General features: G+C 44.3%; 1 protein-coding gene across 2 annotated transcripts; it reads left to right on the plus strand.

Annotated features, from left to right (window-relative positions):
• LOC129332010 (cytochrome P450 2J2-like) lies at positions 1–27,020 on the plus strand. 2 transcript variants are annotated; one of them, XM_054982758.1, is made up of 9 exons: positions 1–306; positions 4,525–4,687; positions 7,903–8,052; positions 9,957–10,117; positions 14,211–14,387; positions 14,932–15,073; positions 18,591–18,778; positions 22,081–22,222; positions 26,213–27,020. In XM_054982758.1, exons 1-9 carry the CDS (start codon positions 139–141, stop codon positions 26,401–26,403), a joined length of 1,482 nt encoding a protein of 493 aa, XP_054838733.1. In that variant the 5' UTR covers positions 1–138; the 3' UTR covers positions 26,404–27,020. The 2 variants fall into 2 exon arrangements, with proteins under 2 accessions (XP_054838733.1, XP_054838734.1); XM_054982759.1 differs by lacking the exon at positions 1–306 and adding an exon at positions 1,157–1,196.
• Positions 27,021–27,605: the final 585 nt, after the last annotated feature.

Raw genomic sequence — 27,605 nt, forward strand, 5'->3', positions numbered from 1 at the left:
TACAAAAGGGTGTTAATAGAAAAATCTCAGAGAAGCAGCAATATCTCCGAGGAGCACAAACTGCAACTAGAGAAAAACGTATCCTAGATTCCCAGTTATACAGGAAAGCTACGAAAACAGAGGGGCGGGGTGGAGATAATGTGGATACTGGCAACGTTGATAGCAGTGCTGGTGTGCCTTTTGATCGTGCGTTTTCTAAAACAACTCTGGTCACACAAGAACTATCCTCCAGGGCCTCTTCAGTTTCCTCTCATTGGAAGCATTTGGCGGATATTACCGAACTTTTCTCAGGATATTTTCATTAAGGTATGTCCTTTAGAACTGTTAATCTGCTGAGTAAGAGGATGAGTGAAGCTTTTTGTCTTCTAGCATTCTTATGGTAGGAATAGACTACTTGTCTGAAATTGACAGTTACCTGTTCTGCCACTTATTTAAGTTCTGCCCTTGAGCCTGTAGGAATTGGCTGTAGGAATTTCAGGACAAATCAGATGCCTTGGTCCATCCTTTCAGGAGGATGTTTGTGCATCTGCCACAGGAAGGGAGAGTGCCTTCTTCAATACCAGCATATAATGCCCAAATCAGAGGACTTACACCTGCAGAAGAAAGGGGGAATGGGCTGTGCACAGGTAACCTCTAAAAATCAGTCCCAAGTAAGCAACCTGGTCTCCTTTTATGGAGTTTCTGCCATCCATCATATTGGTGGCTGTGAAGGAGACAAACCTTATAGTGGGTCCAGGAAAACCAGGGACTGAAGAACTTCTCTTAAAAATGCAGCATCGGTTTTGTTGTGTACATCAATTGTACAATGTTTCATAAAGATTGAATATGTCAAATGGAATCTTTTTACAGGCCTGTAGGAGAAGCATCTGCAGAGAAAGCGGAGGAAATGGCCGTTAGTGGTTCAAACAAGAATGTTATTATTTGGATTTGTTTTCTATTCATTTATTTGTTACTATGCGGCACTCCTGGCCGGCAGCAACAGCTGCTGTGGCTGGCAGCCGTGATTTGACTCTCTGGAGGAGGAAAAGGCAGTGCTGTTTTCTCGGCCATCTGGGATCTCTGCAAGGGGCAGAGCCTGAGGCTTTATAAGGCTACTCCACCCCTTGGTGCTTCAGTTGTGCCTCATGCTCGGCCCACTCACCTCACCTCACCCTATTTCAGTGCGGGTTTAGCCGGTCACCGTTTATCGGGACCAGGTAGGAATTTTTCCCCCTTTCCCTCATTTGGCAATTGGGTGAGGAGTTTTTCACCTAACTTGCACTGTTAGAAGAGGAGGGTAATTGGCGGTGGTGGGTCGAGTTTCCTTTCCTTGGCAGGTTATAAATTGGGAAAAATGAGCAGGCTGGTGACCACCCTTGGCCTATTCCCATTGGTGGGGAATTGGAGTCTGTCAGGAGCAGCTGTCTGCTTTATGGCCCAGTTGTGAGAACAGATGCCCTGGTAGGGAACCCCTGGACAAACCAGTCCCCCCCACCTGCAGCTTTATGGCTGGTTGGGGGAACTTTAAAGGGGTGAACCACTTCGCCTGTCCACGCCTGGTCCCAGCCATACAATGGATGGTTTGTAGCCATGGCAGCAAGTGGATTGCCCAGACAAGTCAGGGTGGAGGTCCAGGAGTGACTTCAGGGCCTGACCTGTACCTCTAGTTAGGCCCTTGCTGTGTTGACAAATATGTTGTTGTAATGTTAATAAAGCGGCCCTTTAGATACCTACACTTGAGTCTGCCTCTTCATTCTGATTAAGGGGGCGAATTTTTATATGTACTCTTTAACATGTTTATTGGTTAGAGTTGGATTCATTTTAGGTGGCTAGCTGTATAGGTCTGTGCTAGAACAGCAAGATTTGAGTAGAGGTGGGCATAAACAGCAATACGAACAAAAAAAGCTATGAACAGCCCGATCGGCTGTTCATGAGCAAACTGTTCATGAGGCGCAATTTTAAACAAACAAGTGGTCATTGCAAGCTTCGTTCCTGCGTTCGTCCGCTGTTCGTGAAGCCAGACAGTCAGGTACCTTCTATCAATTCCCTTGGCAACAGAGGCAGGGACTGCCTGAACTCTGTCCGCACTCCTTCTGTTGCTTTGGAAACTCCAATCTAAGACCAACTTAGCTTGATGGGCAGGTCTTTCTTCCAAGTATGGAGCTCCAAATTGGTTACATGGGAGCAAAGACCAGGGGAGAGGGGAGTGTTCTGTAGCCATGGGAACTCCAATATCATCCCTGCAAACCCGGTTAGGCAAATCCCTGCAAACCCTGCTGAACACTACCTGTGAATATGGGCTCGCTAAGTCCCAAGGGGGCCATTCTGGCCCCCATGAACAACAAACAATGAACATGTTTGTTAACAGGTTATGTCCATTACTGTTAGTTTGTCCTTTTTCATGGATGGCAACGAACAGTGAACAGCAAGACCACGGCTATACAGCCCGGAAAATCCACAACAACCAATGAACAGCATGTTCTCCCCCCCCCCGCCCCTGTTCGTGCCCATGTCTAGATTTGAGACCAGTGGCACCTTTGAGACCAACAACAAGATTTTTGGGGTGTAAGCTTTCGAGAGTCAAAGTATCTGATGAAGAAGGAGCTTTGACCCTCAAAAGCTTATACCATGAAAATCTTGTTGATCTCTATGGTGCCACTGCACTCAGATCCAGGGGTTGGATTTATTGTTATGGTTGACTTACTTTTCCATTGATCTCAAACGGGAATACATTTCTACCTAGAATTGCCTTTTTCACAGACAATGTGATCAAGTTTCCAAGTTCTCCTTCTCCATCCTTGGGAAAGAAGAAAACAGACAGAAAGTTTTAAGCTATAGTCTTTGAAATAAACACTTTACTAAGTGATGAGAAAAAATCTAGTTAGCCTCAAAACAGAAGTGAACGACAGAAACTGCTGCTTTATGAATTTGCAGTAGACATGCCTCAACTAGAATACCACAATCATAGAATACAGTCCAAAATACATTTCCAAACTTTAGAAATTTTTTAATTAGTCTTTCTAGCCTGAGGGGTATATCATAAGTATGGTTGAATGCTGCTAAACATTGGGGCCTTTTGTTTATATCAGATCATGTCTGATTGTTTAATTTTTGGCTTTATACAGATAACTTTATGCTCACAATTTTATGATTATGTTATTATAGTGTTTTTTACCTGAGTGCCACCTCATTCAGGTGTCTGGGGAGGCAGCATATACAGTCTAAATAAATAAATTAGAGGAGAAAAGAATGTACTAAAATTCAATTGGATTCTTTTGGAATGTGGATATTCAGAAATCATGAGCTCAAAAATACAAAAATACATGCTATAAATAGTACTCTATTCCACTATTGCTTGGCCGTTGCCAATACTGGAATAGAGTACTGTTTATAGCATGTATTTCTATATGTAAGTATTTGTGTATGAATGTGTTTTTGTATAACAATTGTAAAATACATTAACATTGTTCCTATTGATTCTGCACCTGTACACTTTACACGAATATATTTAATAGAAGGTATCGATTAATTTGTTTACGTTAGTGACTATTCAATTCCCTGGATTGTGGTTTTCCACTTTTTGCTTCCGCAAGGAAAGAGAATATGGCTTACATACAAACAGATAAAAGATGGCAATGCATCTGGTCAGAGTATAGAAATCTTAATGACAGCAGTTAGAGTTAAGAGCAGGAGTCCCCAGTCTTGCTGAGCCTGTGTACACTTTTTGAATTTTGAGACTGGGGAATTTGTGCCACCAAAAATGGATGTCCTAGGGGCTGGGAACAAGCACAAAGTGGCTGCCATAGGGTGCTGGGACCAATCACAAAATATGGGGAGGTTGCAAATAGGCATCCCAGATCCATTGGTGGGGGCAGAGGATTCCATGCTCCCAGACTCTGCCCCCCCTTCCACCACCAAACTGGCCAACAGGGGTGAAAGGTGGGGGAACAGGCCTCCCGGGCATGCTCCCAGGGCTTTGCAATCACGTCACTTCTGGGAGTGATGTTGTTGCACCACCCTGGAAGCGCACCCAGGTGGGCTTATTCCCCCATTTCCCCTCCCCTTGCCAGTCAGGTGAGTGACAACAGTTAGGCAATGAACAAGGGGAGTACCAGGTCCTTTCTCTCCTGCAGGGGGAACAAGGGGACCTGGCAACCCTTGCTGCAAGTCTTGCATTCTTCAGTGCTGGATATGCCAATGTTTCTTAATGCAACTCCATTTGTATTTCCTGGTTTAGTTTACCTTATATGTTGAAATCGGTATAGTTATTTAAATGTTCAAGTAAGTAACTAAACCGAATCAATCCCTACATTTAAAGTGGCAGTACTGTATATCACAGGGAATGCAACAGGGAGCTAGAAAGGAAATGTCCAAGAAGCAAGGAGTGGAGGGAGATGTGAAGGGAGACAACTGGGAGGGAGAATAGGCAGAGAGAAGAGCTTCACCGGACAGCCGAGGAGCTGAGGAAGGATGAGGTTAACATATCTGTTTGGAATCATCTTGTCTGCTTAATGCTTCTCTTCTCTCTTCTGGCCCAAATGGCAGCTGGCAAAGGAGTATGGAAACATTTACACCATATGGGTGGGGCCTCTGCTTGTGGTGGTATTTTCTGGATTTGAAGCAGTCAAAGAAAGTATGGTCAAACATTCTGAATATTTTGAAGAGCGACCAGTGACTCCTTTTTTTGAAGCTATAGCAAAAGAAAAGGGTAAGTTCTGGTGAAGAGAAAAAGGGTTTCTCTGTTTTCCTTCCAGAAAAATCCTCAAGGAGTGTCACACAAAACTCTGTTGTGCTCACTTCTTCCATTTTCTCCCCAATGGGAACCCAAAGTGGCCTGCAACTAAAGATGGGCATGAACTGGGAAAAAACTGAACCATGTGGTTCATGGTTTGTCAAATTTCACGAACCATGAACCACGAACCACAAACTTTCATGAACCTGCCCCTGCTTCGCAAACCAGCTCGTTTGGTTCATGAAAATGCCACTTCCGGGTCAGAAAATTGGCACTTCCGGGTCAGCAGAAGTTCACTTCTGGGTCAGCAGAAGATCTGCAGAAAGTCCATCCCCTGTTGCCTAGGAAACTGATTGATTGGCACCAGGCTGTCTGCAGTGACAAATCAAAAAACAAACCAAATGAACCACTCTAAAAGTTTGGGGTGGTTCATCAGAAATGGAATCTGATGAACCGTGGTTTGCAAACCATGAACCAGCCTGGTTCATGCTTAATTTTGATTCATATTTCGGTTCATGCCCATCTCTACCTGCAACCATCATTCTTTCCTTCTTCCGTTTTATCTTCACAGCAACAATGTGGTGAGATAGGTTAAGATGAGAGTGTATGGCTGGCCCAGTGTTACTCAGCAAGCCTCCATAGCAGAGTCGGATTTGGGGTGTCTCTGATCCTTGTCCAACCATTACCCCACATACATACCAGCACCATGAATTGGACCTGGAAAAGTATCAGTATCCAGCAAAGAACCTCAGAAGAGCATTAACAATATTCCCACTGGTTATTTATTTATTTATTTATTTATTTATTTATTTATTTATTTATTTATTTATTTATTTATTTATTTGTATTGTCGAAGGCTTTCACGGCCGGAGAACCACGGCAATACAGCCCGGAAAACCCACAACAACCATATTTATTTATTTGTTTAAGCATTTAAGCATTTATGCTCTGTCTCTTCATAAAGCAGCTTACAAAGCAATTTAAAATTTGTATTGTCGAAGAACGATGGTTCTTCGGCCGGAGAACGATGGTTGTTGTGGGTTTTCCGGGCTGTATTGCCGTGGTCTTGGCATTGTAGTTCCTGACGTTTCGCCAGCAGCTGTGGCTGGCATCTTCAGAGGTGTAGCACCAAAAGACAGAGATCTCTCAGTGTCACAGTGTGGAAAAGAGAAGAGATGTAGGTCATTTGTATCTACTCAGGAGGGGTGGGGTTGAGTTGAGTCATCCTGTAAGAGTTTCCCAGGGTGTGGAATGCTAAGCCTCCCGCCATTAGCATTCCACACCCTGGGAAACTCTTACAGGATGACTCAGCTCAACCCCACTCCTCCTGAGTAGGTACAAATGACCTACATCTCTTCTCTTTTCCACACTGTGACACTGAGAGATCTCTGTCTTTTGGTGCTACACCTCTGAAGATGCCAGCCACAGCTGCTGGCGAAACGTCAGGAACTACAATGCCAAGACCACGGCAATACAGCCCGGAAAACCCACAACAACCAATTTAAAATTTCTTAGTTAAAACCAAGATAAAATTTCTCCTCATCCTGTGATTGCCTTTACCCACCATCTTCCTCTGTAAACCTCCCTAACACAAGTTTAGGGGCTTCACAGGCAGTTAAGAGCCATGTATTTATCTTCTATTTTCCAGGCAGAGGGCCTTGACCCAAATTCATACCAGGTCCCCTCTCTCCTCCAGACAGGCAGCTCATTCCCTATATTTACTTCCCCTCATCCAGGGCTACTGGCAAGAAGGAATTCAGAGTTAACTTTCCCCAAAACGCTACCAACATTTATTTTAAACTTGGCATGTTTGTCTTGACCACAGTATCTGAGGCATGTGTGTGTCTTATTTCTCCTCAGCCAACAGCTTCAAGTCAGCCAGGATTAAAACAAAAACAAGAATAAATTTAATTTGCAACACAGATCACAAGAGTGAATGATTTTCAAACTCCTAATTATACTGTGAATAAACAGGGAATCTCCCCGGTGGTGGCAACAGGGATCTCCTCGGTGGTGGAGATCCTGGTTTGTGTATTTTTGGGAGCAAATAAAAAAACAGGTACCTTAGGTTGCACGTGCCTTATGAGCATGGTCCGTAATATATCCCATAAATCAGTATACTAACCATCTTTGACAAAGACACGGAAACGGGACACTCCTACGGGAGAATACAAACAAACCGGTCAACTCGTTAGATGATCTTTTTCACCTGTACCTTCAGATCTACGCTGGGCTAAATGGACTGGCTGAATTGAAACAGTTGTGAATTAATGGTTTTGTTACGTTGCTCATGGTTAATTCCATCTTTGTAAATAAGGCACTAGCACTGTGTCTAGGTCTGGTTAAGAAGACCGTTTACATTGACTGGCACTTTGTATATGAAATAATATCAAAATAATTTTGTAATTGGTGTTTAAGAATTTATTCGTTAGAATGTCACGATTTCTCCTTTTGTTAGTGTCATGTTTAGCCTGACCATTGATGCAGCATCTTTAATAGAAAGAGTGCTCCACGTACCATTTTTTTCTGCCAACAGGATTGATTCAGCAGGACTAGTCCTTTTACCAAAATTGATGATGTGTCCATGATAAGAACATGTTAAATGATTCTATAGATATATGGATACCCTCTCTGTCCCTCTTTGTCTTTCTCTGTCTCTCTCTCTCTCATAAATAGGAAGATTAAATTGGAATATGTTGTCTCTAAAGCCAATTCACATGGTACATTTGTTTCTCCGTGCAAACTTTCCAAACCTTTCTCATATTGTACAAACTTTAGCATTTAGGGGAGATGTCCACGTGTTATACATTTGCGTGCTGAAATTGTGATATATGGAGATGCCATGATATGGCCCTTTAAACACAGGTATGTCTTCAATGGTCTTTTTAATACCTTTTATGCAATATGACTATGAATACGATAGGGACTTTTTAGAACTGTTTTATGAGCAAGCCCTAAATCTCTTAGTAGTCAAAACTGGAGGTAAATGGGGCCCTTGAATGCTAATATATAGAGACGGCCTGTCTCATAGATGTAACACTACTAGACAGCAAACAAATCCAGATAAACATTGCAGTTCTTAAAGGATCACTAATTCTGGAATGTTCAGGAGTGAAAAGGCAGTTTCTAGGCTAATAACCTGAAACATTTTTACATGAATCGTTTTTATAATCTTTCACTGATATCTTCAGGTATTGTTCTTTCAAATGGTCACACCTGGAAGCAACAGAGGAAGTTTGGACTAGTTACTCTGCGGAAGCTGGGACTGGGGAAGAAAGGCATCGAGCACAAAATAGAGGAGGAGGCCCATCAGCTTGCTGAGATTTTTGCACGTGCAAAGGGTATGCAATACTTGGAGATTACTCTGACATTTGTCCCAGTATGCAGAACTCTGTGTGTAGATTCTCTTTCTCTCTATTTTTAAATTCGCTTCGAGCACAAGGCATTCTAACACTGCATTTTCAAGGCATTCCAAATAGTTTGTTTTAAAAATCTGGGTTGTTTTTGTTACGCTACTGACTCTACCACTCTCCTGGAATGCCAAATGAGAGCTTTTGCAAGTGTCCATCTGTCCGTCCGTCCTTCCTTCCTTGTCTCCCCCTCTTTTTAGACAGTTGCTTCTTAAAACAACTCCAGTCAATTAAGAGAGACAAATCCAGCCCTTAGGTGTATAATCTAAAATGATATGGCATACAGAGGAAGGGAAGGAACAGGTAGATGTCAGAGATGTCTGATAGTATAAGACCTTTCCACATGTTACATTATCCCCTTGTAGAATGGCTTTTTCTTTGCTTAAGGTATAACCTGTAAATGATTCTACACAAGAATAGTGTGTCTTTCATTGTACATTTGCAACTGTGATTCACAATGTCTAACCTTGGAAAAACCAGTATGCATGAACACATGAAACTGCTATATACTGAATCAGAACATTGGTCTATCAATGGTATATCAATATTGTCTTCTCAGACTTACAGCAGCTCTGTATGGTGTTAGGTAGAGGTCTTTCGTATCACCTACTACCTTATCTTTTTAACTGGAAACACTGGGGGTTTAACCTGGCACCTTCCACATTCCAACCACTACCAGCAGTCTTAGCTATGTGGCAACTGGGACAGATGCCCCGGTGCCTGTGCTGGGAGGCCAGAGGGATGTGCGTGCATGGGTGACCACCGTGCAGATGCGTTGGTTGCTGCTGTTATCTCTGCTTCAGCTTCAGTAGCAGCTCAAGAGGCAAGTGAGAGACAGATGCTATCCCACCCAACTGTCACAAAACTACCCTACTCACCCCTGCCTGCTGTTCCATACAAGGCCACCAGCCCATCAAGACCTCAGCATTTGCTCACCTCCCCCTAAATAGAATTGGCAGAGGGAGGGGCTAATAATGTCCCCCAGGGAGAATTGGGGGGAGACTTACCTTTCACATGCACTGCATGCACACACTCCTGGAGTGGTGTGATGATGTCACTATAGGAAGTGAGATAATCACATTGACTCTGGCAACACTTCTGTGTACCCCTCTGGGGTGGCACTGCACAGCCACAGGAGGCTGGCCCAGTGCCCAGGCTGGTAGGCCACTTTTCCAGCCCAGCCCAGGTGTTAGCTGCCTTCTCTCAGTAGCCCCAAAAGCCCCCCCCCCACTCTCACTATCTTCCAATGGATACCAATTGTCATTGGCTCAGCATTCTGGCTGCTCTTATTGGCTGGTCCAGTCCATCACACATGCTTATTGAAAAGTCTTTGATATTGACTGTACTGACTCACACTGTGTAATCTGCCTTGAGTCCCAGTGAGTAAGGCAGACTATAAATAACAAACAAATAAATGAATTTAGCTTGTTTAACAACATGAGTGGCTACAGTCGAAATTTTTGGCTGTCCATGATGTTCTCATTCCCACTACCATGTCATGCCTCCCTGCACTGATAGATACAAACATAAGAATGCTTTCCTTGAGCAATCTCCGCTTAAGAGAATTCAGTAGGATTCTGAAAATAGGAATGCTCTGACAGCTTCATTATAATATAACGTGACACAACTGCTGAGACTAGCAAAATTTAAATTTTATATTTTCTACATTTTTGGAATACTAATAAATATGTTCTTTATTTGTTTTCTAATGCAAAAATAAATGGTAAGAGATTTCAGAGGTCTCACTTTCTCGGGGATCACTCCATGGTGAAATACGTTCTCAGACTTAACCAGAGAGGCAGAATTATTATTAATACAAACATTTCATTTTTCAGGGCAGCCTCTTGACCCTTCATCACCCATTATTAATTCTGTCACCAATGTGATCTGTTCTCTGACTTTTGGTCATCGATTTTCTCTCGAAGATGAAGAATTCATCAAGTTGAGAGATGCCTTACAGGATATCGTACAATTTACTGTGACCTTCTTTCATTTCGTGAGTTGCCTTTTTTTCTCCAAAGCATTCATCAGTACAATATACTCATAGACACTAACATTTAACCAAATCTCTTTTCTTATCTGGACAGGACATAAATTTGTATCCCCTTGAATTTAGAGTTGTAGGCATGTGAAGGGAGAAGGGGGGTAGGTGACGGTTACTGACAAGGAGACGTCAGATATTCTGTGGAGGACTTATAGAGGGTTCCTCTAGTCCATTTCTGTTTATATACAGGGAGTTTTAAATCATGTGAGATATATAAGCTTTGTCCAGTTCTAATGAGGAAAACACCACTTGATTTAACATTATTTTATGTATGTATATACGTATAATCCATCTTTCTCACTGAGACCAAGGCAGATTACACAGTGCTAATCAAATGATCCACAGCTATGACATTAAAAAAACATATACAATATGACAGGCAGGCAGAAATGAATGAATCGAGGTATACCCACAATGGTGGTATGTCACTTCCAGTACCCCTGAGGACTGCTGTTGCAGAAGTGGCTAACCACTAGTCCACTTGTAGCAGTCCTAGTCTGTTCCCTAAAAGGCCTTGTCAGAGGCTGGGAGGCAAGCAAAAGCCCCAGGAGGCGCCTTGTGAGTCGTGACTGCACCAGTGTCCATAGCAATTGATGTATTGTCGAAGGCTTTCACGGCTGGAGAACGATGGCTGTTGTGGGTTTACCGGGCTGTATTGCCGTGGTCTTGGCATTGTAGTTCCTGACGTTTCGCCAGCAGCTGATGCCAGCCACAGCTGCTGGCGAAACGTCAGGAACTACAATGCCAAGACCACGGCAATGCAGCCCGGAAAACCCACAACAGCCATCGTCCATAGCAATTGTGCCGACTAGACATGGGCACAAACCGCATTATGAACCAAAAAAACCCACAAACCACGTAATCATCTGTTTGCGATCCGGCAGTTCGTGAGGGTCCATGGTCAATGAACCAGCATTCGTTGAAAGCCTGGTTTGTTGCATTTGCTTGCGGTTCATGAAGCCAGACAGTCAGGCACCATCAATCAATTCCCTTGGAAACGGAGCTGGGGGAATGCCTGAACTCTGTCTGCACTCCTTCTGTCACCCTGGAAAAGCAAATCAAAGCCCAGCTTACCTTGATTGGCAGGTCTTCCTTCCAACCATGGAGCTGCAAATTGGTTACAATTGGTTACATGGGAGAAGACACTCAGGGGAGGGAAGGGGAGGGGGTGTTCTGTAGCCATGGGCACTCCAATCTCATCCCTGCAAACCCTGATAGGCAGTTCTGACAGCCAACCCCTTGTACACTGGGCCAATGTCAACTGGTGGCTCTAATTGTATCGAGTGGGAGTTTCCTAGGGGCCTCGTATTGGAGAGGGTATAACTCCAAGATCCCTATTGCAATCTTGACCAAACTTGGATGCTGGCTGGAGGAGAGCCTGCTAAAAACTCCCTGTGAATATGGGCTCTCTAAGTGCAACGGGAGCCGTTCTGAGCCCCACAAACCACGAACCGCAAATTGGTTTGGTAATGGGAAATGTTTGTTTCGGTTCATTTGTTCGGGTTCATCGGCAGCACCGAACCACAAACCACAGGTTTGTTAATTTTGGAGGGGTTGTGCCCATGTCTAGTACCAACATGTCCAGAAGGTGTCTTTTAAATAAAATATTTATTTATAGTGTGCTCTTATTTTTGTTTTTGTTTTTCTAAATTTTAATTATTTTATTACTGCAAACCAGAAAAATAAAGATGCAAACAGAGAAAAAGAAACAGTGCTCCCTGCAACATCACTATTAGCAAATCTATACATAGGTATTGATAAAAGGTTTCCAAATATCTAAAAATAAGTCCCTACGCATTTGCCGTCTATATGCAATACATTCAAATGTTGATAAGTCTATAAGATCTTCAATCCAGTGATTTACAGGAAGTGAGTTTTTGTCTTTCCGATGTTGAAATATAAGTCTTTTGGCAACTGTAAGGGCATAAGGCCACTGTGGTGTCCAGTATACTGTAAACTGTTTTTTTTTGCTGAGTAAGTTGGAGGTTAAGATTAGAGATGTGCACAAACTGGGAAAAAATAAACCATGCAGTTCATGGTTTGTCCCATTTCACGAACCACGAACTTTCACAAACTTGCCTCAGTTCACGAACTGGTTCATGGCTTGTGGTTCGTGGGGTTTAAATGCCCCTTTCTGTACTGCTGCGAAGCAACACAGAAAGGGGCATTTCATCCCGGCAGGCATGGATCAGCTGTTTGTCTGGGAGATCCCCGACAAGCAGCTGATTGGGGTTAGAATGGCCCTTTCCTTGCTGATGCCTGCCGGCTGTTCTGCTTCCCATGTTTACAAGAGTTTGCTTATTCCCTGCTGGCTTTAAAAGACAGGAAAGGGCTAAATGGCTGGTTTTCCCTTCCTCCTTTGGGGTATGCACACATACTCTTTTTTTTTTTTTAAAGGCAAGAAAATGTTGCAATGTTGTAACATTGTAACATGGAAACATTGTAACCTCACTGCACTTTCCTCCTGGCTTTAAAAGCCAGAAAAGGATTAAAGAGCTGTTTTTAGCAGGCTGTTGCTTCTCCAACACAGAACAGTGGCACCTTAGACACCAACAATATTTTCATGGTGTAAGCTTTGAAAAGTCAGAGCTCCCTTCTTCAGAATTATTTGGAGAATTAGATAATTTTCTGATTCTACTTGTCAGAAAAATCACATCATTGGAGATGGAGCATTCTGCAAAGTGGGGCCATGGTTCTTCATTGGTGTTCTGTAGGATTCCTCCCTCCCCATCCACACCACACATTTTTTAAAAAATGCCAGATACTGGACACATTAAAGTAGGATTTATTAAACTTTTAAGCTGCTAAACTCCTAATGAGTAAATAATTCCCTTTCCTTTAGCGTAGCCTCCCAAAGGGACTATGCAAACGGTTTGCCAGGGTTTGGGCAGAAGCAGAAGCTTGGTTGCTTCTCATTGCTTCCTAGCCTGCACATTAAAATGTGCAGACATTTGCTGACCTTCCACACCATCCCCAAAACTGGTGTGCTGCTACTACTCACTGAAGCACCTTGCAAGGAAATTTCCAAAGGTTGACAATATTGGGGATATTTGCTGATTATTGTAGCAAAGTTGCACAGTCAGGAAAATGTGGAATTGCCTGTGGTGAAATGCTCTTCAAGCCAGTATATTGCAACAGAGAAAAGTTACTTTTATTGAAGCTGATTCCCATTCACTTGCATTCCTATCATAGCAGAAGAAATACATAGAAACCTAATTTAAAGAACACTGTTCCCTATTACAATGGGCTAATACAAATAGCTGTTGTAGAGTGGTTAAGTGGCTGGACTCTGAGCCAGCGCTCTGCTAGTTCGATTCTTACTACTGCAATGAACTCTACAGGTGGCCTTGGTTAAGCCACTTTTCTCAGCCCCATCTCCCCAGCTGTATTGCGGAGATAATAATAACACTGACTTTGTTAAACACTCTGCATGTAGCACTAATCTGAACAGACAAGCAGTATGTAAGCACACGGTTGTTAGTGTTATTACATGTTCACATGATAGGGAGTATGGGTGTGCATCTTGGCCAGATAGGGAGTCCCATGGATGAATAGCAGTAGCAATGGAAGATGAGATTTGGGGGTGGGTGGGAGATGTCCCTCCTCTAGCCATCAGATATTCTGGGTGCTGCAGCAGCTAATTAGCGACAATGACCCTTGGAGTCTGCAGTTAGGTGAGGGAAAGTGGTATTCTTTTTCCCTATGGAAAAGAGAAACTCCTGGGAGGGAATGCTATTCTGAACAGACAAATAGAGTTACACAAACAGAGTGTATGTTTAAGCACTTTAATTCCCACAGTTCCTCTTCTGAAACATACCAAATAGGCTTTTTCAGAAGGACTGCTACAAACTAGCAGGAACATCTGCATCCAAAATGGACAGAATGAAAAGGCGCACAATGACGCCTTTAGAAAACAGAAAGAAATTAATATGGGCATATTCACACATTCATATGCCAAAGTGGCAACTCAAGGGATAGGTTTATGGAATATATTACAGCACCTTCTTGTGGCAGTCACATGACTTTGCTTTTTTCCTTCTTGTAGCTGTATGACACTCTTCCCTGGCTCATGAAACATCTCCCAGGGCCTCACAAGAAGGTATTTGCCTCCTGTGACTTTATAAGTTCCTTTGCAAGGAAGGAGATAGAAAAGCATAAAGCGCATCGGTCACTGGTTGAGCCCCAGGATTTCATTGATTACTACCTACTTCAGATAGAGAAAGTAAGTACTGGCTTTGCGTTCAGCTCTTCTGAACCAGCATTGCATCACGTGCTCATAGATGATCTTGGGGCATTTTCTCCCTCCCAGCCTAATTGACTTTGTATGGCTGTTTTGAGAATAAAATGAGAGAGAACTATGTATGTAGTTTGGGGTTTCTAAGAGGAAGAGCGGGATAAAAATGTAATACTAATCAATTTTTAAAAAATACAGTTAAAGAAGCTGTGTAGATTAATACTCCTGAAGTGTATATTGAATATATAACATTGACTGTGAAGCATGGGATACGATTAGTGAGCACAGTACACGTACTTTTCCTGGCAACAGATTGTTTCTCCATCTTGTACATTTATGTAGGGTGGAAAGGGAGAATGCCACTAGGGGTAAATTTTGGGCCAAGCTACAAGTGGCGAATGACACTTGAATGGCAAGTCAGTATTTTCAGTATTCAAAGCTTCTGGAACTTTGAATACTGTTTTGATATGAATAGCATAATGTGTAGTATTCATTGTAGACTCTATTTTACTTTTTCCATCGTCAATAACAGAGCAAGAAAGATCCCAACTCCACCTACAATGAAGAGAACTTGTCCCAGTGCATTTTTGACTTATTTGCTGCCGGAACAGAAACAACTGCCAACACACTTCTCTGGGCACTAGTCCTCATGGCGAATCATCCAGATATCCAAGGTAAGAAACTGTTGTGCGATGTAAACAAAGCCCCTTGGATATTTACAGAGAAGAAGCTAACTTTGGCTTTTTTAATGCAATGGATTGCATACTAGATTGCTGACACACCCACACACATATCTAATGTGACTCTAAAGTGAGAAAGTCCAGAGATGCCACATGCACACACATGCTCCAGCCCTAGTCAAACCACACAGGCGAATGCTCACGTCCCAATGTCTGGGTGAATGCCTCGCATTTTCATCCATGTTTTTTCCCTAATCAAAAGTGAAACTAAGCAAGGGGAAGTCCAAAACAAAAATCTCTTAAAATGGGTGAATTCACACCGACCACGACATGCAATAGAAGGGAAAATAGAATTCTCTCTTTTTCTTTTTTTAATAGATATTTTTATTGTTTTTCACAGATACATAAGGAAACATGAGACAGTTATCGTTATGTTTGTCTTTATCCATTATCTAGTTTTTCACCTCCTATATTTCATCCTACTACATTTTTAGGTGTGAGTTTCATTATATCATGTATTCTTACCCTTAATATTACATTACATTTAATCATTGTATTTGTTTATCATCCATTTGTAGAAGAGATCCCATGGTGCGGAAAAGTCTACTTCCATTTGCCCTTTCATTAATGAAGTTAATTTGTCCATTTCCGCAGTTTCCATTATTTTCTCTATTAGCTCTTCTTGCTGTGGAATTCTTTGTTGTTTCCAGTAAGACGCTAGTAAAATTCTAGCCACCGTTACTACATGAATTATCAAATGTTTTTTCTCCTTGCTCATATCCGGCATTCAGTTTAATAAAAAAATTTCTGGTTTGAGCGGAATTGTTATCTGCAGAATAGTTTGTATTAGTTTGTGTACAATTATCCAGTATCTCTGCACCTCTTTACAGGAACACCACATATGAAAGAATGTCCCTGTACATTTTTTACACTTCCAGCACTTATTTGACATATTTTTAAACATTTGTGCCAGTCTATCTGGTGTTAAATACCACCTATGGAACATCTTATGTAAGTTCTCTTCGAACATAGCAGATTTAGTTATTTTAATATTTACTTTCCATATCTCATTCCACTGGGCCAGACCAATATTATTACCTAAATTCCGTTCTCATAATGTTTTACATTTCTCCACGCCTTCATTTTCTTTCATTTGCATTAGGAAGATATACATTTTCTTAATCAACTTTTCCTCTGAATTATATAACAATTTTTCAAATTCTTTTTGTTCTAGATAGAAACCCCCATTTTCTTATCTTTATTATATCTAGATTCAATCTGTACTCTTGACCACCAGTCCAAATTAATATCTTGATTTAGCAATTCTTCTTTCATTTTTAATGTTCCTTTATCATCTAACAGTTCTTTATATCTAATAATCTTATTTGCGGAGCATACATTTGATTGTGTGAATGCTGCTAGTGGGGAGACCCATTGAGGGGTCTTCACGTATATTTGTGGTGCAATTCTTCCCCATATTTTTATAAGGGATTTCCTTGTCAGGTGGTTCTTAAAATATTTGTGTCTGGCTGTCTTCCCATACCACATAAATGCATGCCTTCCTAACTACAGATCATGACCCTCAAGGGCTAACAGTCTTGAATTTTCCAGTAGGATCCAATCTCTCATCCAAATTAGACAGCACGCTTGGTAATAAGTTTCCCAGTCTGGTAGCGCAAAGCCCGCATTCTCTTTCAAGCCTTGAAATGTTTTCAGTTTAATTCTTGTTTTTTTCCCTTGCCAGATAAACTTGCTTAGGCTTCTATTTAATTCTTCAAAGTAAGATTTGTTAATTTTCTGCTTACCATGTTCTTTATAGAAGTGCTCAGCACACTGAGAGCCAAACTACACGCGATGAATTACACGAGTTTCTGCGAGTGATTAGGACAACGTGTGCTCCAATATGCCCATGTTGACTTTTCCCCTAGTCGGGCACGTGTCCTGTAACTTCAATCCTTGCATGTGTCTTGTAACTGCAATCTATGCATATGAGTGTTCATGGTCATAATCAGCGAGTCGCTGTAGTACAGCGCCAATTTTGGGCAGCTTCCACTTCCCTCTCCACTCTTTTTGCCCTTAGATCCTGCTTACCCCCAAACTGTTTCACTTTTGATCTGACATGTTTTAAATTCTCCCATTTCCTAGTTGTCGCCGCCTCCCTACTCCTCTTTCCTGCACCCTCCTTCCCCCTTAACTTTTTCCTCCTCCTCTCCATGCAGTGTCTTTGGTTGAGATAAGGAATTGGGAAGAAAGATTGTGGCAACACAATTAACCATCTTAGCGAAAGTTCAGAAGTCTGAACATGAAAAGGACAGTATGGGGGGGGGGTATTTCATTTTCCAGTTTGGCTCAGCAATACAAAGTACATTTGGTAAAATCCAGCCATTGTTTCCAATGAAAAATGTGATTTGGGGCTTTCTGGGGGCCTGGGGGGCATTTTAGGACTGAATGTTACCAAATTTTCTGGGGACCTACCCATAACTGTCCTCTAGCAAACCCCAAGTTTCATGAAGATTGGACTTCATGGGGCCATTTTATGGCCCCCCTCAAAGAAGGTGCCCCAGCCACCTCCGATCTCCATTATTCCTTATAGGGAAAACTAAGGGAGCTATCTAGGGGGCTGGGGTGGCAGTTTGCAAGTAAAATTCACAGAATTTTCAGGGAACCTACTCCTAACAGTTCTCTAAAGACCCCCCAAGTTTCAGGGAGATTGGACCCTGTGGAAACCATGATCCATGTGTTTCTGCAGTGAGAGTTTTTTTCCCACAATAGGAACAAATAATGTGTCTGGGGTGTCTCTATTTGGGGGGCTATAAAGTGACTCCCCGAGGTCCAATCTCCCTGAAACTTTGGCGGCCTTTAGAGGACAGTTATTAGAAGATATTCCTGAAAATTCAGTGGATTTTGATTGCAAAATGCAACCCCAGCCCCCTAGATAGCTCCACTAGGTATCTCCGCTAGTGTTCTTTTTTGTGACTTAACAGGCTTCATTTTTTGCCTATTTTTTCTTTGAATTTGGACACCATTTGATAATACAGCAACCATGGAACGTTTTCTCCTTCGTCTTGAATTTCTTGCCATGATTTTACTTTCCCTTGTTTATCCATCATGTATTCATAATTTATACGATCAATTTTAGTTCTTGTATTAATGTCAATCAAAGATATCAATGGAGATTGGAGGACTTACTCTATTTCTGCAGTGAAACCATATTCTTAATACTCCATCCCTTAAAATAAGAGTGCCATCTTGTCTTTGAATAGTTTTTTAATGACACAACCATAGGTTCTTGATTTAGCCACTATTGCTAGACAATTCTCCCTCAGATGTCATGCTATGACCAGGCATGTCATAGAAGGATACGTTCTCAGCCCCAACATTACTCTCAGACATATATTTTCTGTTAGACTGCTTCCAAGTCAGAACACTGACAGATTTAAACTTCTTGGCTATTTTTCATTTTTTGCTCAGTGCAGTGTCCAAAGTAAAGCTTTGATTTCTTTTCCCTTAGAAAAAGTCCAGAAGGAGATAGATGACGTTTTGGGTTCTTCTCAGTCATTCTCCTTTCAAGATTGGAAGAAACTGCCCTACACCAGGGCTGTGATTCATGAGATCCAGCGTTTCAAATATATCCTGCTGTTTGGGGTCCCTCGCCAATGTACAAAGGATGTGAACATTATGGGGTTTCTCATCCCTAAGGTAATGGAAGATTCTTCTCCTGTATCATCTGAAAATTGAACATCACTTAATGGCAAACCACCTTTGTTAGTCTCTTGCCATGAAAGCCCCAACAGGGGTCGCCATAAGTCAACTTTGGGCCCACTACACACAAACAATAACACTAACTCATGAAATTGCTAAAATTGCAGTTTGACCTTCAGACCAATTTTAATCGTAATGCACTGTTTTTGTCAAACTGAGCCTCTCTTTTAATCACCTGGAAGATTTCCATGCATAAGTACAAAAGAGGTTTGCTGTTGTGCAGTACCAGCATTTAGGCTGGTGGCTACGTAACTCCTGATCAGCACGTTTGATTACTGTGCCCTGGATGCATTGTTGACTCTCTTTGTTTGAGAGCCTCACAGTAAATATCCTTTCCAATGACTAGTATGAAAAGCACAACACTTTGGGAGAGGGGGCTTAGGCTGCACCCGTGGCATTTTCCTAATCTGAAATGTTCCCAGGGAACTCTTATTTGCCCTGTTGGGGAAACTTATATGCAGCATTCAGTGCATTCAAGATTTTCCAGTGGGACAAAAAGTGGTTCCATGGGGCTGTTTTGGGTCAGGAAAACAATGTGGGAGTAGAGGGAAGCCCACTCCTTGCACATCATGATGCTTAACCTCTGCATGCATGAGAACTGAGTTCCCAACACAGAACTTGCAGTGCACACTCATCTCCAGGACACATGATGGACCAGTGGGAATAGAAGGAAAGTGTAATGTACAATATTGAGAAGCAGCTGCAACAGCCTCCCCAACTGGCAGCTGCTCCAAGACAACAGCGACAGCAGCCAAAACTCCTCCAAAAGGTGAAAAGGCCCTTTGAAAGCACATCGGCCAACCAGCCTGGCTCACAAGCAGGCAAGGAAGTGCAGAGACTTAGAACTGGAGGCCATTTAACCAGTTAGGTGCTGGAAAGAGCGCAAGTCAACTATGTGTTTGCCAGTCTGTTTAACTCCCTGCCCACTGTATAGCAGACTGGTAGGCTAGAATCTGACTGGGAGGCTAAATAAGCAACTGGCATATCAGTCAGAAGGAAGAGGTGACAGTGGCTCCCAACTCACCTGCTGATAGGTGCCTGGAAATAAGCACCTCCAGACAGGGCAGTGGACAGCTGCCAGGCATGTGCAGCCTGGGGCAGGGCCATCATAAGTGGGAGGGTGCAGAACTAGGAGGAGGCATCAGACCAGAGTCCTGAAACTAAAAGGAGCAAGATTAGAGAGTGGGAGGAGAAACTGGGTGACAGGTAAGCTCCTCTCAATTCCAATACCTGTGAGGGATTCAGAACAGTGTGTGTGGACCTTATCCCTCAACACACAGAAAGACCCTTAAAAGCAGCAATGCCCGACTGGATTTGTTCCATTCTGCAGCTTCAGTTGGCAACATTCCTCCCTCTGCTCTTCTTCTCTTACTGTTCACAGCCCTTTCCTTCACTCCCACTCCCACCACATATCTGAAAATGTTGACTTTCATGCAAAAAACCCAAGTCAAATTCAATTTAGGAACCTGGGCTTTGAACTGATGGTGAGTGCCCCTCATAGCTGACTCATGGCAACCCCTGGTGGAGTTTTCATGGCAAGAGATAAACAGAAGTGGTTAGAAATTGCCTGCCTCTGTAACCCTGGTCTTCATTGGAGGTCGCCCATCCAATTACTAACCAAGGCTGACCCTGCTTAGCTTTTGAGATCTGATTAAATCAGGCCCACCTGGGTTATCCAAGTCAGGGCAGATTCTGAAGTGTACTCTTCCAAATTCACCCAGTTCATGGAAATGAATTTCATCCAGTCTTTTTATAGCTAAGCAAGCTTCATTCAATTCAGTTCACTGGGTGACAACTTAGCGCAATTTTAAATATGCTTACTTAGAAATCAGTCCCATCAAATTGAATGGGTCTTACTCACAAGGGAGCAGGCTTTGGATTACCACCCAAGGAAGCAATCCTAAACATGTCTACTCAGAAACAAGTCCCGTTACATTTATTGGGGCTTACATCCTGGAAAGCATTCTTAGGATTGAAGCCTACTAGTTTGGAGGAGTACAGGTTCAAATTTCCAAACTTGAGAACTTGAACTGAAATTGCTTCAAGAGGAAAGATACAAAATATATCTATATGGGATATGTTTGTAGTTTATCATGGAAAATGAGAACTAAGAGACTTTAGCATGCTTAGTAAGTGGGTTTATGGGTACAAGTGTGCAGCTTCTGTCTTTATGAAGTAAAAAGGAAACAGGTCCTGAATTCCCGATGAAGATAAATATAAAGAAAGACCTTTCTCTCCCCAGGCCTTTCTCCTCTACCCGTTTCTGTTTCCCCAGACTTTTCTTCTTTTTCTCTTTCTCTCTTCTGACCCCTATTCCCCCCTCTTTCCAGCCTTGTCTCCCCACATTTTCCCCACACTCTGTCCTCTCAGTCTTTTCTGCACCCCCCCTGCACTCATTCACCACTTCATCTGCTGTCACTCAACCTTTGTTCTGTAGCTAGGGTTGCCAGGTGTCTGGTTTTCACCTAGACAGGCTGGTATTTTATTGGACTGTCCAGGGGAAATGGACTCAAAATACAAGACACCTGAAGGGGAGGGAGTAGAAGAGGAGGAAGGGAAAATTGAGGAAGGGAAGTGAACACTGCAGCAAGCAATAAGCTGGCTCAGTCGCTGCCGTGGAACAGGAGGTTCTTGGCCAGGGGGCCAGCACCACTCGCAGGCCAGGCCCACAGTGTCCCTGCCTCTCTGCTCCCCATTAAGAGCCACACCCCCAGAAGAACTAGTCTGGCCAGGCTGGCTGTCTACTGCTGGCCCCTGGCTATGTGGCACTGCTGCTGTGAAATTTGGGGGCTGAGGTCTGCATGGCCTGGTGCAATGACCTTAGGAAGTGATGTCATTGCACCAGGGCCAGAAGATCTTACCTAAAGTGAGTAGTGGTGGCTCCTGTCTCCTCAGGATCTGTGTTTTTTGGGGGGAAACCACTGGCAACTCTATCAGTAGGGGTTGCCTAGGCCCAGGCTCCAGTGCCTTGGTCTCCAGCAAACCCCAGAGTACTGACAGTGTGACCTCATGAGACTTTGTGAGATGTCAATTGGCATTCTCTGTTTTGGACAAATCGTAACGCACCATTTTTTTTTTTTTACATTTTAGATTTCTGTGCGAACTTAGGGGTTGCTGAGGTAATATACCTCTCTGTGCACATTATATATTATATGTATAAAACATTTGTACCAGCTCATAAGGGGGAAAAAAGTATGATGCCCTGAATACATACTAATCCAACAGTTTCTTCCTTTCAGGGGGCAATAGTTTTTCCAGATTTCTGCTCTGTTCTTTTTGAACCGAAGCACTGGGAAACTCCTCAAGAGTTCAATCCAAATAATTTTTTGGACAAGGAGGGCAAGTTTGTGGAGAAAGAAGAATTCCTTCCATTTGGAGCAGGTAAATGCACAAATTCTGTCTGTCTGTCTATTGGTGGCACTGTCCCCAGTCAGTTTCTAGTGATGTGCCAACCCAACAATCTAAAAGGGTTCTGGAAAAAGCAGTAGTTGCAGTAATGGGAATTGTTGTTGGGCCACTTTGAGACGAGGGGATGGGCTTTAGTTTACAAGCCCACTTTTTATTTATTTATTTACCTATAGTTTGTCTTTCTTACTGAGTCACAAGGCGGCTTCCTCAGTGTAAGTCAATGGGGCTGTCAATGAACATCACAACAGGGCATGAACTGCAAAATGTGCAGAGATTTGAAAGCAAACAGAAATATAATGCAGAGCTGAAACAATGCTGAAAGAAAGCATAATGAATTAAGCACGACATATTAAACAGTGCAGAAACGATCCAGCAGAAACATACAAACAGCAACAGACAGTTTACACTGTTATAATCTGTGATCCCCTTACCAATGCCTCTCTGATCTATTTCCTTACAATATAGTCCTCCAACCTGTGTAAAAAAGCCCTCCTGAATAATTCAGTTTTGCAGTCTTTGCGGAAGGCCGGGAGTGCAGAAATCCTCTAACCTCTTCAGGCAGGCTGTTCCATGAGGTGGGGAACACAACAGAGAATGCACATGTATGGCCAGTCATTGATTTTGCTCATTTGCAGAGTGGTAGTCCTATAACATAATCGTGTTAGCGTCTATCCGACGACTCACATGGATTCTACAGCGCAGGCGTGCTCTCCAGCGCCCCTAGCGGAGACAAGCTGGGAGTTAAGCTGGCATTGAAGAGCTCGCCAGGCGCCTGACTCTTCCCCCCTCCCTTCCAACCCGATCGAGCCCAGAAGCTCGCCGGGCGCCTGCCTCCTTCCCCCTCACCCGCACCCTCCCAGCCCTTGGACGCCAGAGAAAAGGGTGCCTGCCTCCTCTCCCCTCCCATGCCCCGCCCCTGGCCCTTCCATTCCAACCCCATTGGCCCCAGGAGCAACAGGCGTCTGCCTCCTCCCCGCCCCCCTCCGCGCTCCCGTCCCTTCCAGCCCGATCGGGCCCAGGAGCAATAGGCGCCTGCCCCCCCACCCCCGCTCCTAGCCTTTCCCGTTCCCTCAGAGACCAGGTCTACCTTTCCCTTCCTTAGCTGGGCAGGTAGACCTAGCCTCTGGATCCACGGAGGCCAGGTCTACCTACTATGATGCTGCTGGATTGGTATACCTGGCCGCTGTACTCCCGGACGCCAGGTCTATCACCCAAAGTATTGTCGGTGCAGTAGACCTGGCCTCTGCTCACTCCGAACAGGTTTGCCTTTGCCCTTCCTTCCCTAGGCTGGTAGACCTGGCTTCGGGACCTGCGGAGGCCAGGTCTACTCGTCAGAGGCCAGGTCAGCCTTTCCTTTCCACTGCAGGACCAGTAGACCTGGCCTCTGTACTCCTGGAGGCCAGGTCTTCTTCCCATTTTTTTACACAGTCAGACTTGCAGAAGCCAGGTCTCCCTGCCCCCCCCCACATGCGCAGCACTCCTTGCTTCTGCAGGCACCCAACTTAGCCCCAATCGGGGCTGAATTGGGCGGCTGTGGGGTGCAGGAGCGCACCAGGGGGCTTGCCGCCCTCTGACAGCTCTCCCTGTGTCTCCAGCCATCTGATTCTGCCCCAATCGGGTGTCTGTGGGAAGCAGGAGCACACTAGGGCCCTTGCCACCCCCCCCAGCACTCCCCACCCTGCAGCCGGTTGTGGGGGCGCGCCAGCTCCAAGTTGGGAAATTCTTGGAGAAGTGGGGTTTGGGGAGGGAAAGGACCAGCCATTTTCTCCAGGTGAACTGATCTCTGTCCTGGAGATCAGTTGTAATTCCAGGAGATCTCCAGCCAGTACTTGGAGGCCGGCAACCCTACGTGGAGCACGCCAGGGCTCTTGCTGCCCACCAGCGGTAGTTCCCACCTCTGCAGCTGGATGCAGGAGCATACCAGGGGGTTTCCTGCCCTCCTGGCAGTTCTCTCTGCCTCTCCAGCTGCCTGATTCTGCCCCAATGAGGTGGAATCAGGGGTTGCAGGGCACAGGAGCACATCAGGGGGCTTGCCGTTGCCCCCCACAGCTCTTCCCACCTCTGCCTGATCCTGCCCCATTCTCAGCCAAATCGGGCATCTGCAGGAAGCAGGAGTGTACCAGGGTGCTTGCCGCCCCCACAGCAGCTCTCCTCGCCTCTGCAGCAGGGTGCAGGAGCATGCCAGGACCTTTGCCCCCCTCCACAGTGCTCCCCTCTCTGCAGCTGGCTGCGGGGCACAGGACCATGCCAGGACCTTTGCTGCACCTTGTCTCTGTAGCACACCCTGCCTCTGCAGCCGGCTGCAGGGCACAGGACTATGCTCCCCCCTGCAGTGCTCCCCGCTCTGCATCTGACTGTGGGGCGCTGAAGCACAGCAGGGCCCTTGCCACCCCCATGGCAGCACTCCCAGCCTCTGCAGCCAGCCAGCCATGGGGTCAAATTGGGGGGCTGTGAGGCGCAGGAGCACTCCAGGGTCCTTGCTGCCCCTGGCAGTGCTTCAAGCCTCCAGAGCCAGCTGATGTGGGCCATAAAGGTGGCAGATAGGCCCAGCATGGCAGCACTGCCCTCCCAAGGTCCCACAGCAGAGCCCCACGACATCAATTTTCTTTTTTTCTCACAACGGGCTCTGTTGCTAGTTATAACAATAAGTGACAATAATATTTGATTTATATAGCACCCTTCAGGACAACTTAATACCCACTCAGAGAGATTTACAAAGTGTGTTGTCAGGGGTCATTTCCTAGAAAAAGAACTGCAGGAACTCATTAGCATAACTCATTAGCATATCTCATTAGCATATGCCACACCCCTTGACATCACTGGAAGTGTGTCATAAGGCAACATCCACCCCTCAGGCCCCTTTCCCCAAAAATCTCCAGGTATTTCCTTAAAGCAGAATGAACTCAAAGCAGCTTACCCTCCTCTGGAGAGCCAGCCCTGCTTGCACCCACGCACTCTCTCTCACAAGTCACAAATGAAAATAAAGCAGCAAAATGAATTCAAAGCAGCTTACATTCCTTTGGAGGCCAGCCCCGCTCAGCTTGCACTCACTCACTCATTTTCTCTCTCTCTCCCTCTCTCTCATGAGTCACAAATGAAAATAAAGCAGCAGAGCAGAATGAATTCAAAGCCGCTTACGTTCCTTTGGAGAGCTCTCACCGCTTACAGGCCTCAAGGGTGGCCCATGCCCATGCCGCCGTTCCCCCCCCCCCGGTTCCCTACCAGGAAAACCAGTATGTGGTGGTGGTGGTGCTGCTGCAGCTGCCACTGCCTGCTGCTAAAAACAAGGACAGCCAGGAGGAAAAGGAATCACATGGGCGGGGCCAAAACCCACGTGACCTCTTTTCAGATCTGCCAGAATGCCGTTCAAGCGCGTTCCACCTTCAAATGAGCCGTGGTTATTATCCCCACAACAATCACCCTGTGAGGTGGGTGGGGCTGAGAGAGCTCTGGCAGAGCTGTGACTGACCCAAGATCACCGAGCTCGCTTCATGCAGAGGAGTGGGAAAATCAAACCTAGTTCTCCAGTTTAGAGTCCCACCATTCTTAACCAGTACACTACATGGGCTCTCGCATCAAACTGGCTCTTGCAGAAGGCTTTGTTTAAACGAGCGCCCCTGCCATGGTGGAGCATAGGGAGAGACCTCTCAGATTTGAAGGCTGTGAAGGGATTTGTATGTGATAGCCAATACCTTGAATTGAGGCTGGTAATTGCTGGGGTGTCAATGGAGTGATTATGAACATCAATCTCAGGGCCAAGCTACAAGTGACGAATGACACTTGAACAGCAAGTGTATTTCTCCCTGTTCACTTGCACTCCACTCAATCCACTTGCTGTTCAAGTGTCATTTGTCACTTGTAGCTTGGCCCTCAGTCTAAATTAGTTGTTAGGGAAATATTCAATGGAGAGTAGGTAGAGTAGATTATAACTCACTTGCTGATGATTTCCTATTTTCTCTGCAGGGGGCCGGGCATGTCTTGGGGAGCAGCTGGCAAAAATCGAGCTCTTCATCTTCTTCACCAACCTGTTGAGGACATTCACCTTTCAGCCACCAGAAGGAGTGAAAAAAATCAGTGAAGACCCTGTAGTACGATTGGTCATCCCTTCCCAGCCTTTTAAGATCTGTGCTGTTCCCCGCAGCAACGAGTCATAAGCCACAACATATTTAGAGAAGCTTATTTGTTACTATGCATTTCTTTCTATTTCATTGAAAGATCATGTACCATTCTGCTTCAGGTAGATAGCCGTGTTAGTCTGCAGTAGAACACTAGGATCTTGGCCCAGTGGTATCATAGGGCCAAGCTACACATGACGAATGACACTTGAACGGCAAGTGGATTGAGTGGAGGGCAAGTGAACAGGGAGAAATACACTTGCTGTTCAAGTGTCATTCGTCATGTGTAGCTTCGCCCTTAGAGACCAGCACATTTTTCAGGATATCTTTTGAAAGTCAGAGCTCTCCTCTTCAGATACTCGAGACCTTATTATTCTTCTGATCCTTATGAAGCCCATTCATATTGTCCTTTAGTTTCCCCATTTGGTTAGAGCTGTTTAGAGAAGGAATTCAGACAGATCTCTACTGTTGACCTACTGTTGCTCATCGCTTGCTTATTATCACCTAATATATGCAATATAACTTGCTGATTCTTCAGAAAAGCTCAATACAGAATGCTTGCCGTGTACAAAACTGAAAGGTGCTTCTTGTATCTATGCGCCTTTGAAAGACAAAATGGTTTCCTCTTCACTGAATAAACTCTGTGGTTACCTTTATCAGCTCATTGTCCATTCTGTATTCTTTTAGATGTGACAGGTCTGAGGGCCAAGCTACACATGACGAATGACACTTGAACGGCAAGTGGATTGATTGGAGGGCAAGTGAACAGGGAGAAATACACTTGCTGTTCAAGTGTCATTCGTCATGTGTAGCTTGGCCCTGATTTTTAAAATGATGGTGTTAAAAAAGCAAATGTACACACTGAGAAGGACTTTCATGTCAGTGAGTCTATGATTGGGATCAGTCAGATTAGGAAAGAAAGTAACAGAGTGCTGATGAAATTTGCAAAGTTGAGGAAAACTGAGGTGGGCAAAAGCCGCCATTTTGTGTTGCCTTGGTTGATTTTTATTTGATTGCCCATACTTAGGGCCAAGCTACACATGACGAATGACACTTGAACGGCAAGTGGATTCAGTGGAGGGCAAGTGAACAGGGAGAAATACACTTGTCGTTCAAGTGTCATTCGTCATGTGTAGCTTGGCCCTGAGACTTCTGCTGGGTCAGTTACCAATGGTGTTATATTTAAAGTAACCAAAGGCCTTATTAGCTATATGCTTCCGCCCTCACCCTCTTTTGCAAGT

Source organism: Eublepharis macularius, chromosome 6, assembly GCF_028583425.1.
Source record: "Eublepharis macularius isolate TG4126 chromosome 6, MPM_Emac_v1.0, whole genome shotgun sequence".
In the NCBI taxonomy this organism is placed as follows: Eukaryota; Metazoa; Chordata; class Lepidosauria; order Squamata; family Eublepharidae; genus Eublepharis; species Eublepharis macularius.

What these genes read in the sequence shown, in the direction of transcription:
- LOC129332010 (XM_054982758.1), top strand. Translation starts at nt 139, where the DNA reads ATGTGGATACTGGCAACGTTGATAGCAGTGCTGGTGTGCCTTTTGATC. An exon ending in CTCAGGATATTTTCATTAAG is followed by an intron (nt 307 to 4,524) that starts GTATGTCCTTTA and finishes CCCAAATGGCAG; the next exon opens with CTGGCAAAGGAGTATGGAAA. An exon ending in AGCTATAGCAAAAGAAAAGG is followed by an intron (nt 4,688 to 7,902) that starts GTAAGTTCTGGT and finishes TGATATCTTCAG; the next exon opens with GTATTGTTCTTTCAAATGGT.